The 12,572-nt window shown below is 44.6% G+C and overlaps 1 protein-coding gene across 7 annotated transcripts in view; it reads left to right on the top strand.

Moving 5' to 3' along the window:
• MYO9A (myosin IXA) overlaps nt 1-12,572 on the top strand; it is a 1,154,601-nt gene that overhangs the window by 961,939 nt on the left and 180,090 nt on the right. For all 7 annotated transcript variants that reach the window (XM_069624659.1, XM_069624658.1, XM_069624661.1 and 4 more), the window contains 2 exons: nt 521-709; nt 12,320-12,367. In XM_069624659.1, the coding sequence (XP_069480760.1) occupies nt 521-709; nt 12,320-12,367 (237 nt within the window). The remainder of the gene's footprint in view (nt 1-520; nt 710-12,319; nt 12,368-12,572) is intronic.

Genomic DNA, 12,572 nt, shown 5'->3' on the forward strand with positions numbered 1-12,572 from the left:
TACCATGTGCATTACACATGGCTATAAGCATGTTAAAGCATCACAAATCGATATTTGAACATGTTCCCTCCAGCCCTGACCCAGTCAATGACCATATAACCCATCAGGGTTGTAACAAGACCCCTCTACATGTCTCCTCCAAACTGATATCTGTTGTCGGGGTTAACAAATTCTTCTGAGACAAAATGCTGACAACACAACTCGACAATGCAATAACAAGGCCCATCTAAATGTGACAGTATGACATTACATGAAAAATGCTCTTTAAGATATCAGTTAGGTTTATGATACCTCTCTCCTAGCTTTCCAAGCATTACCCTTCTGTGCAATCTCATGACTTTACTCGCCCATAAAGACTGCACTCTGAAAACATAATTGCAGGCCTGACATAGTCCCACTCCTACTAGAAAATATAGTACAAAAACACAAATGCGCATTTTTGCATATTTTTAGGTGGACTTTGAACAAGTTGAGACATTGTTGTAAAGTACACTTAAACTTACCTGTCTTTCCTCTACAGATGGATGATTCCAAGAGTATTCGCTATAAAGATTTGAATGCCCTCTTTGAGCAGATCTTGGAGAAGACAATGCGGTTGGAGCAGAGGGACTGGAACGAATCACCTGTCCGAGTCTGGGTCAACACCTTCAAAGTTTTCTTGGATGAATTTATGACTGAATATAAGCCCTTGGAAAACACATCTGGAAAGGTGACAATGATTTGCATGTTTAGAATACTGTTCACAACCCTTTCACCCACTAGCCATTATAAAGAAAATATCATTCTTCAGAAATATTCCCTATTATATACACAAATTCTCAACCAATCCCAAGGTTAAACTGCCAGTCAACTATTGGTGGACCCTAGTGCTTGACATTAAGTATCTGAAGAACAGAATTTACAAAAAACTCATGCTGCAAACTACCCCTTTAGCCAATACTAGAGTGCTTCCTTAGATATCCTTAAGAACTGAAGCCCTTCCAATTCAGTCCTTGGATGATAAAAAGTTATTGAATTCCCACAATGGATTTAGATCACACCGTTTTTAAGAAATCCACAAAATCAGTGTCGTGTTAGCAAATCTTTTCATGATCCTCTCCTTGTTATTGAGTCCCTGTCACACACAACCTCCTAGTTGATCTGAGACTAACAATGCAATATTACCCAGTGGCAGATGGATACAGCCCTATCACAGCCAGTGCTCAACAATTCCCTGACAATCCCTGAAATGCAGATTTATCTGTCAGACAAATCCGTGAGGTTTTATGTACTCTCCTATGCAGTCCTTTAAGGGCACAGTTTACTGCCAGCCATGCTAGTAATTTTCCTTGTATGATGTCCTCTGATGAATAGTTTTAAGACGTCACAAATGTTTATCAAATCTCTCAATAGGGCGATTCTGTGTCTGCCTGTCCATGACGGGTAGTATCCCTGGTTGTTAGGAGGGTGGCGGGAGCACTGCAAAGTATGCCATTTTGACAGACCTCTTTGGTTGCGTACGCTGTATGGGACAGCATAGACTATTGGCTGATACATTCCCAGGCTCATTGTAACAATGGTGATAAAAACGTACTGGGGTTTTATTTTGTTAGATTTTGGGCTTAAGCGTTTAGCGCTCATTTGTAGCCATGCTTTATACTGTGAACTAGTCAAGGTAGGTAACCAGTGCTCATTGGAAGCCTAATGTAACTGTCTTAGTTTTCTGTTCTGATTGTGTACATTTTGTTTCTCCTCGGAGCGTGTAGCAAACCCTTTTTAATTTTCTTAATCAAGCCATGTGCAGTGATAGTACCTTAACATTCCCGTTTCCTAATGGAGCAATATATTGGTTGCCACCATGTGTCCACCCTCACTACTTCCCTTTATCTCCATTGATCACTCTGGTGATATAGCAGTACTTACCACTTGAGGTAAAGGGTGCTCAATCAACTCAACATAGTGTCATTCGTTAGACAGTTCAAATAATGCAGGAGATTGCCCCACAGTAATGTATATATTTCTGAGGCTTGTGGATCTGCTTTTAATCACATGCTTCTATAGGCTGACATCTAGTGGTAGGTGCAGAGTATTGCATGACTTGTTTTTGAAGTTCGGAAAGGGACGTTGACTGGTTGTGTTTGTAATACTATCCCTAGTGTGGCGTTGCTGTACTCGTGGTCCTTTACACGTCAAGGTCTCTCGGATTGATTTTTTGTTTTCCCCGCCATCGTGGTTCGTCGCATACTTATTGTGACTTAAATTAAGTACCGTTTCTTTAAACATCTTCGATCAATGCTGCAGTCGTTTTTTGACGACATTTCCAGAAAAAGAAGTGTCTCAATGTCTGACGACAGTCCGCTGCTTCGGCCTACACTAGGCCATGACCTGTACAGTAGGGATAGTGGCAGTGGTTCCTATATTCCCTTTCTCTTAGAGAATGTATATATTTACTCACTCCCTATACACTCTATTTTTCATTTCCCTGCCTCTTCAGAATGGAAACTACTCCTTTTAAATTTTGCCCTTCCTGTAACAAGAAATACCCCTGGAAGGATACACACCAGGCAGGCAATCGCTGCCTCCTGAGGGACCATTGCGAAACATGCTGCTGAACTTGTCAACTGTTTGGCCTAAAACATTAAAAGATCACCAACCGTTGAGTGGCCTACGCCATGCAGGCAGAGGCTTATTCAATATGCCTCCATGCAGGCCGAGGCTAGTATGCTTGACTATGCCAGTCAGGTTTTGAGCTTGAAACACAATCCACCCTACTCAATATGCCTATAGAGGCAAATATGTTTGGTAAAGCAGTAGATGATGCCCTGGAAAAGCCAAAAAAAGAACATGAGACCCTTAAATCTTTAGGCGAGATTTCTGATAAGCCTTACATCTAGCGTGGTGTTTTCAACACCCGCCCTTTATTTATGAGGGTCAGCATACCCACGTACGGTTGTATACAAATTGTTTGAGTCACAATTGCTCGAATGACAGTTGACCTTTTCACAATTGACCGTATTGTGAAGATCAATTCTTACATATTTACGGGGGTAAACCCCCCGCAACCCCCACCCAACGCAAAACCCTCAGTATTCTGCCTCTTCACAATCAACCCCCTATCCATCCAGCTTTCAAAGGGGCTTTAAACAGGGTGGAGATCGTAGAACGGGCATAGTCGTCAAGGGCTCCGCTACCCCAAAACAGCGGCATACCCTTTCAAGTTCCCTCCCATGTGTCCCCACAAGGGATCACATATCACAATTCACCCACACATGGGCTGGAATTACTTCAGACAAGTGGGTACTATCAACTGTTTCCAAGGGGTACTCCTTAGAGTTCGAGAAACCTTGTTACCATCCACCAAGGCACAGAATAATGTTGCAAGAACACCAGCGGATCCTAGAGCACGAATTAGTCTCTTCTACACAGGATCGACAGAACTAGCCCTGCCTCACTAGGTAAACAAGGTTATTTATTCAACTTACTTCCATGTCCCAGAAAATAGCCGTGTCCAGCAAACACATGTCAAACCACTAAAATTTCAAATAACACTTCAAGATTGGATTCCACTCTTAAAACGGGATTACATAGCAACACTGGATATGAAAGATGCATGCTTTCATATTTCAATATTGCCAGCTCACAGACAATTCCTGAGATTCACGGTAGGAACTACTCACTACCAGTCCAAATTACTTTCTTCAGCATAGCCTCAGCACCAAGAGTATTCACCAAAGTACTCACAGTGGTAGCAGCACACCTGCGCAGACAGTCAATTCCAATGTACTGTGAGACAAGCATGGTATCAAGTAACAACACAGACCAGTGAAATGCAGTTTGAAAACCTTTATTCTCAATGGTCAGGGTGGTGTAACGCCTAACTTGCCCTACCCTATGTCTAAGATGGGAATGTTCCCTAACGGAAAGAAAACTAAGGGAAGTCTAAGTCTGTCAGTCCAAAACAAAATACTCTGTCGAAACCTAAGCTTGTCCTCGCTTCTACAGAATAATAGTGTGAATGGGATATGGCCAACTCCATAGTGCTCAAAGTAAAGTTAATGTGACAATGGAGCCTTTCTGCAGCTCCCTTCTCAAAGTATAAGGCACTAAGGATTATAAGGTTCCACAAGTCTCTCGTTTCACTTGGCAAAGGAAAGTTCACTTTGCAAAAGTTCACTGTACCTATTCCAGGTAGGTTCTTTAGGCTTCTCCGGGTCTCCTTTTCATGAATCCATAAGCCCTCTAGTTAACACTTCAATGGGTCTCTTAGGCTTCCCTCGCCCAAGCTTAGACACTCGTGGTTACCGCTGTTCAACTGGTTTAATTGTATTTCCTTTAACACAAAACAATCAACTCACAAAAGTTCCACTTGTTAACATCACAGTTCACTTGACTTCTTTCGGGACTTCCTTCACCATTGTGTCCTTTTTAGCTTTTCCCATTTATTAGATCATGCAGCTCCTTGCTTTCAATTGGGCTCCACTGATCGTGGCGCAGTTGTCAGACCGCACGGTCCACCCATTACAGGTCGCACAACCAGGTGCCTTGTCCTTAATAGAGTTATGATATGACATTTATAACACGCCTATACACAAGTGTTTCAAGGCGCGACAAGACAAGTGAGGGAAGACAGAGGGAGGACAAGACAAGCGATCTTACTTGGCCTTGTGTCATTCAGAACGTGCAAGTGCGGCAACGCAAAGTTCTGGGGGAAGGGAGAGGGTGCCGGGGAGAGAGAGGGGGTAAGTGCAATCAGAGCAGAATTGCTCAGAGTAAGTGGGAGGAGGCTGGGGACAGTAGAGGTTGTGCAGGGGAGACTGATCATGGAGGCACCTGGTACCCTTCTCTTTCTTTTCTTTAAGCTGGGGTCTCTACGGCCAACCTGGATCAATCTCCCACCTGGTGGCCACCCTGTTGCTTTTCCAACACTCTTTACTTATTCTCGGGTCTCTGTGGCCCCTCTGGATCGGTCTCCTGCCTAGGGGCCACCCAATGCTTCTCAACGTTCTTGGTTTATTGGAAAGTCTCTTCTTTTTGCTTTACTTTCTGGAATATCGCTCCCACTTCAGTTTTCACACAGCTCCCCCTTTTTGTATTTCTTCTTTCACTTTTCAACTGCAGACTCACACCGGTCAGCGCAATGCTGTTCCCATTGTCTCCCTCTCTTCTGAAACATACTGTGGTGTTCCTCAAGGCTCAGTCCCTTGTCCTTTTATTTTTTCCCTCTACAATTCTTCACTTGCTGGGGTTATCTCTACTTTTGGGTTCTTGCATCATTTCTACGCAGATGATACACAGCACTTTCTCTCATTTCCACACTTCTATGATGATATCCATCACAAACTTAGCACTTGCTTACTGGTTTACTGCTTAGCGGCATGGATGTCCAATCACTTCTTTGTTCTAAATGCTGCAAAAACTAAGGTAATTTTATTTCCATCTAACTCGACTTCTCTGTCTTCTTTACCTTCTGTTATCTCGTTTCCTCCGGCTAACCTAGCTATCTCTTCAGGAGTGCGCATTCTTGGTCTTTTTCTTGATTCAGATCTTTCTTTCACCCACCACATCTCACTTATCTATAACATCCGGAAAGCCTGTTTGTTTATGACTTTTAAAGCAAAAAAGTTATTGGTGTCTGCTCTAATCTTTTCACGACATTTCTACTGCTTCTCCGCACTTTTTGGACTTGCAATCTCACGATTGGCTCCACTTAAATCTGTATTTTGTGCATCTATTTGTGTTCATAGTCAATTGACTCCTTGTGACTCTATCTCTTCCTCTCTGGCTCAACTTGGATGGCTTTCTTTTCATAAACATCTAAAGTAAAAAAAATTATGTTTGGTGTTTAAAGCACTTTATGGTCTTGGCCCTCCCTACCTTTCCTCGCTTGTCTCTTTCTTTCTTCTTTCGCGTCCTCTTCAGTCTGCCTCCCATTCCTGTCTTGTTGTCCCCTCCCCTCTCCTCCTTGCGCCCAATCTCGATTCCGATCTTTCTCCATCCTTGCACCTTTAAATTGGAATACTCTCCCTCCTCTCTCTCTCTCTCCAATCTATTACCGTTTACTCCTCCTTTCAGGCTTCTCTACGCTCTGATTTTATTTCATCTTGTTAGAAAGGTCCTATTGCAATTTTGAAATACACTGTGTTTGAAATATTGATCCCACTGTTTGTACTGTTTTTAAATCTATGTACAGCGCTTTGGATTAAGGCGCTATATAAAATACAAAAAATGCAAAATACAAGTTCGAGGAACGTGGGGAAAATGTCCAAGTTCAGGTAAGTGCTTGTTTAAGTAACTTTTCAAGAGTTTCTAAAGTTTTCAAATGTTTTCAAATTTTCTCCCATTGGAATTAATGAGACATATCCTGTAGGCCTGCCATGGTTTTGGGGACAAGTTTAGGTAAGTTCTCCTTTTACCCCACAGGTGCAGCAGGAGGCAATCAGCTAGTTGGGTTGCACGGCGACCCCCAAAGAAGAGATCCGGTCCAGGATTTGGGAACTTGGAGACTTGGGAGAGGGGTTCATAAGGTAGCACAAGGCCCACTGCAATCAAAAAAGATGATCATTCTTGAGGTGAGGGGACCCCAGAGCCCTAGATGGGTACTGTTAGGGAGAATTCTCATTTCATGGCTAAATTTCCATTACCTATAGAGTCCCCCAGCAGCTTTGCTGGATTTGAAGGGTTTGTTTCTTTTTACCTGTTAAGAGTGAGACTCTTTCTCCCACTCTTAGACATTTTTGCGATGTGTGTTCTAGGCTATTTTTGTGTTTAATGCCTATGGGATCTTCTCTCCCCCATAGGAACCATCTTTAGTCACATGTGTTACACAGCACCCTTAGTGCAGTGACACAGGGGTGTCGTAGTGACCCCCAAACATAGCCTCCATACCCTGGGGCTGACTACTGTATCACAGGGCATGTAAAGTCCCCATTGACTTTACTAGTCAATTTCTATGAACTAAACCAGTACAACCCATCTTACTATGGAGGTACTGGAAGGGGTTAATAGTTTTTCCCCCTTATGTTCATTTTTGAGAGGGTACCGTACAGTACCTCTCTCAAAAGGTTCTGGCTGGTGGTAATGGGTACTACTATAAATATTTGAACGCAAATATTTCTCTATGGGATTTTCCCATTGTTCGAGGCTACCACTTTTTCTGACAGCCTCTAACATACCGCCGGTGCATTTTAATATTAACTTTGCTCCGGTGGGGTTTTATTGCCAGAACTTTTATATAACTTCTTTTTCGTGTCTTTCTCTACAATCCTAACCCAGGTCGGGGATCCTTTGTTTTTCCGTTTGGCGGGCTTCTGCCCAGAAGCCCTCATTCCGGCGCCACTGAGTCTGGGGTGGGTCCATTGTGTGGAAGGGGGAGTAGGACCCCTGGACAGGGTTGCCTCCAGAACCCATGTCGCACTCTATCCTGATAGGCTGAAGGGTCTCCCGCCAAGATGACCACTCCACTGTGTGAGTGACAGCTAGGCTGTATGAATGGGGTGTCATGATGCCTACTCCCGGGAAGCCAGTTCAGGACCAGCGTCCCCGAAAGCAGACATCATGTCCCCAGGGAGGGACCCAGCAACCCCTTATAGGGGCTCTTTGGACATTGTCCTGGCGCCTTTGGCGCCAGGCTCATAGAAGGCATCAGTCCTGGCACCATAGGCACCAGGCTCATTATGGGAGTGCTTGGATGGACTTACCTGATGCAGACCATGCTGCCGGATCCAGACCTCCTTGAGGTCTGAAAGGGACTATTTTACCTATGGGACTATTTTACCACTCGGGCGTGGCTGAGGAAGAATACGTACATGGAACTACTTTGGGACTATTTAAACCACGCCCAGACAGCAGCTCACGCTTCGCGTTGTTCTGCATCTAGCAGCTGGACGCTCACCGTGTCTGCTCCTGCATCCTGGCTCCAGCCACACCCGCCTGCAACCTGGAACACCTGAAACGGAAGGAAAGGAGAGAAAGGTGAATAATTGAACTTTACCTACCTCCCTCCGGAGTCCGCAACCATCACTCCGACGATCCTGAGAAAAGACATTATTTTTAGAAGCGCATCGCATCGCTCGCTGCAGCGCCGCGTTCCACTCACCTTCACGAGGCGCCCTCGGGCTCTTCAGCGACAATTGGCACCATCCGTCGCCTTTCAGCGCCTAAGGAGAAAAAGAGACAAAACAAAGGTGAGCGAAGGAACAGATTGAGGAAGGCCTGATTCTTCCACCTTAAGACTTACCTGATTATTGTTGGGACAATCTTTCCTCACCTCGGGTCGGCGCCGCTTCTGTGGCACTTCCGTACCCTGGCCCCTAAGGGGAAAAAGACACACGCATTAGTGGGTGAAAGCAAGATCACTAAGAGAACCATCCATCAAAAAGACTCACCAGAGTTTACCTTCGGCGAATCCATTCCTCAACGCGGAATCTTCCTCCTGCATCTGAAATAGAGAAAAGGACAACGGACAATTAAGGCTTAAACTTTTGCAACTGAATACTTACGGCCTCATATCGGAAAAGTCAAGCGGAGTTGAATACTCACCAAACCCGAGATCCAGTGAAGTAACTCGAAATAAACGCGCCCCTGCATCGGAAGCAGGATGGAGAGCTCGTCCTTTCAGACTCTAAGGTGAGACTCTACGGGGAATCACAGAGGGGGTTCGAGGAGTGTGAGAGGGGGAAGGGGGGAATCCGACACATTATCCAGCAGACAGTTAATCCCCTTTTCCATCTACAGAAGGATTCTTCTACGGGCCGGACAGGCGAGGTTTGGGGGTCCAGTCCGTCTTCCGAGTCCTGCGCATCACCTTAGAAGAGGTCATAGCAGTCCAGAACAGGTCAGGGCCTCCGTGGGAATCAGGTGAGCGTTACATGGGGCTCTTTTTGCATAAAAGCAGGGTCCTGAGGACTGGAAGAGCAAGACGTCGCCACTGGAACTAAGAAGCCGAAGAGGAGAGAAGCCAAAGACATCTGCAACGACTGAACCACTGGTGAAGCCCTGCTGCAGCATCTCACCACTTTTCTCCCCACGACGAGAGGAGGTCTTCACCTGAAAGAGCCTTCTTCACTTGAGCTGGTGGGGCCAACCAGTTTTCCAATCGCCTTCCCGAACCTGCTGTGGTCGAATCGCCAGTGCCCTGCACTTGGAGACCGGATAGCCAGGCAGCTATCGACCCGGATCGCGATTAAAAGGAGCGTACCTTTCAAACTTCGTTTGACAGCACCGCGGCTGGTTTCATCCCTGGGTAGTGCAGTACCTTGAACCTTCCTCCACGACGAGTGCCTCTCTTCCTCTGCTGGACCCCTCGAACTGCAGGAACTACCAGGAACAACCGCCACCGCAGGAGCCACTTCTTCACGTTTAAGGTACATTGTTCCGCCAGGCTGCCCTTTCTTCGCGGTAGCTCTAAAGGTGTTTTAAATCCTTTATCTACCTGTTGGGTTGGCCGCCCCCCTCTCTTAACATTGTCTTTTCAAACTTTTGCAACCACCATTTCAAATATCGTTAACCAAAGACTTGACTGCAGCTACGAGAACGTTTTTGCTCCTGGGCCCTTGCCTTGTACCACTAACTTTGGCAAAGGCCTATTGACTCTGGTCACATCTGTTAGACCTGCTTTCTCGAGATTGATTCTCCATTCGAACTGTGTGGTGCATTCCTTTCTTATAACTACTCTTCCTTCCCACTGTGTAATAATTGTGAAGTGCCATTTTGCTCAGTTTTCATTCTAAGAATTGCTTATATTAATGCACTGGTTTACCGAACTTGTTCATGACTGTTGGGGAGTGTTGCTAGGGTGTATAAGGACCTATTTCTGAATAACCTGTGTTTTCCCTCCCTTGTTGTGAGGAATTGTTGGAGGATCCCTTGTGTGTAGCTGTCACTGCTGTTTTGCTCAGTTTTCACTCCGGTTCACTTGGTCTACAATTCATATAGGGAGTCTGTATATTTTTCCTTGACTTAATTTAACTTGCTTGATACTTGTGATAGATATGTTTTGATTAGAGGTGTATAAATAATGTGTAAACCCTGGATACTGCCCATCTCTCTCTTGAGAAGTCTGACTGCTCGGCCACAGCCACCAACTAAATCTTTGTGGTACAGACTGATACCAAAGGGGATTTATTGCTCGCACCTGTAGTCCTAATCTTGTGTAGTTCTCTCTAAGGGAACTGCACAGGATTTTGCCTAACAGGTACCAACAGCACTTGTTGGTGAGAATTCAGCCCAGGACTGGTAGGTATACAGTTGTTATTTGTTTAGTTTAGATTCAGCTAGCAGCAATTTGGAGCTCTGAGTGAAGGAACTTGAACCCATGACCCGCAAGAATCCAAATGAAGTAAGCAAAACAAGGAAGACACCGGGAGGGACGGCCTATGAGGCAGAAGACACAACAGTGAAGATTGTGACCGGAGCATGGAAGAACGCACAAAAGTCTTAGGCCAGATGAGTAGCGTGCAGCCAGCCAGAAAGTTAACAGTCCCATGACGGGGTCAATGGCTGGAGGTAAACCAGAATGTCCTATAACAGAGTTGAGGCAGAACAGCAGCAAGCCACTCAGAATTCCAAGCCAGGAAGGTCACTATGGTCCCGTTACCTTATGCACTTGGGCCAGGGACTTTTATCAGGGCTCCAGCGACTGCAGGGGAGGAAGTGTCCACCAAGGACAATGAGTTCAACCGGCGAGGAGGATGTCAAGAAGCAGAGGAAGAGCCCTCGGTGGGATTGCACAAGCAAGAAAGGAAGAGGATGCAAGGACAAAAACAGTATTTCTAAACCAGGATCTTCAGCAGCAGCCCATCTTCCAGCAGTCTTCAGTTACAGATCTTGCACTGATCTGTACAATGCACAGGGTCTCCCACATCACTCGGGGGCAGCAGCCGTGCGTTAGCAAGCTAATCCAGGTGTGTCCAAACTAGCCCATAACTAATCCTTAAACTAATTGCACTTCAGGCAGGGACACAACAGGCCTGCCAATCAGGCTGGCCCTGAAAACCACCAAACACACAGGTGCTTGGACACTGAATGTCCATTGTGACGTCTGGGGGACTTTAAATCAGTTTAAATCACATTTCAGGGAGAATTTGGTGGCCAAGGATGAGCCCAACTCAGCAAAGCTGCCATTTCAGCTGTGCCTTTTGGTCCACACATACAAAGAAACTGGCTTGGAGCAGGGCTTAAAAACACATTAGTTTTGCAATGGCTACCACATAAGTGTATTGGTCTACGAATAGGGTAAAATTAGCTAAAATCGTGGTGTAGCCAAAACTATATCACAACTGCCACCAGCCTGCTCAACATCACATTTTGATGATGATAGAATAACCCTAATAACAAAATGGAGTTCTTTAAAAGCACCTATGCCGTGATAGACATATCGGCTACTAAGTGCAGCACACCAGAAAAAGTATTGCTTTGATTGAGCACTTCAGTAGAAGTCCTTCTAGTCTAGAAAATAAACGATAGAAAGCCAATAATATTAGGGGATGATAACCTGGACAGCCAGAACCCCCCAACAATAAAGTCCCCCACTAACAGTTTCAAACCAATTTCTAGCTCACCATATGAGGGAAATCTGTCTAAATTTGTTGTTGCTCAGTAGTTTCAACTTTATTTTCAACACCATAGTTTTTTTTATCCATTTCAGGTAGATTAGCATGGCTTTCTGGACAAAGAATGCGTGTTACTATTCATCGTTGATAACCTCTGTTAAACACAGATGACTGTTCCTGAAAATTGTTAAATTTGTCAGCAGTTTTAACACAGTAGTCCATGATAAGTGTCAAAACAGGTATTGTAAGCCTCGTCTTTTGTGTTCCAGAGTCTGCAACTTTGTTACTAGGCCACATCTTGTCCTGGTTGGCTTGCATTATTCCTTTCCTCTTCATACTGAAACTAAGTTGTGTTCAGGCAGCCTTTTCAACTTATGCCTCAGGGGTGAAACTCTATAAAGTTCTGGAAAGTTATTTAGGTAAGGCTTCTCGATTCAACAGTTCCCTTGTTCCAACTTCCACATCGGCCTACCATTGCCTAAATGTCAGAAATAACTTAGTTGCATTCTGAGGTTCTCACACCAAGAGGCCTTTTCAGAGGCAACTGAGGCCCCTTTTAAACTGCATAATGTAATTTAATAGTGTCCATATAAGATGTTAATGCTTAATTGGTGCTCTGCTACATTGCTGCTGATAATATTAGAGAAATGGATCAATGAATGCCCATCAACGCTTTGCTTTACTATGCATATGACCTTTTGAATGGGAGCAAGTTTATAACAAGTCAAGGTTATGCTGTTCACTGATTAATGTTGTGCATGTGCTTTAATAATTTGTTCTGCTCTTAACAGTTACCGAAACCTGAAAGGAAAAAGAGAAGAAAAAAAGAATCTGACATTGTAAGTTTTAATATGATGCTGTGCGACACTTAAAACTATGTTGATGCCTCAAGATGCCAGATAATGGATCCCTACTTTCAACACAAATGTGCATCTAAAATATAGACTGAAGCCAAGCCTGGTACACTCAAACTCAACTTTCCTTCCAAAGAGACAATCCAAAATTAAAATCACATATCCGAACAGTTTGAAGCCCAACTTCCAT

The sequence above is a fragment of the Ambystoma mexicanum genome, chromosome 11, assembly GCF_040938575.1.
Source record: "Ambystoma mexicanum isolate Mex_15411 chromosome 11, UKY_AmexF1_1, whole genome shotgun sequence".
In the NCBI taxonomy this organism is placed as follows: Eukaryota; Metazoa; Chordata; class Amphibia; order Caudata; family Ambystomatidae; genus Ambystoma; species Ambystoma mexicanum.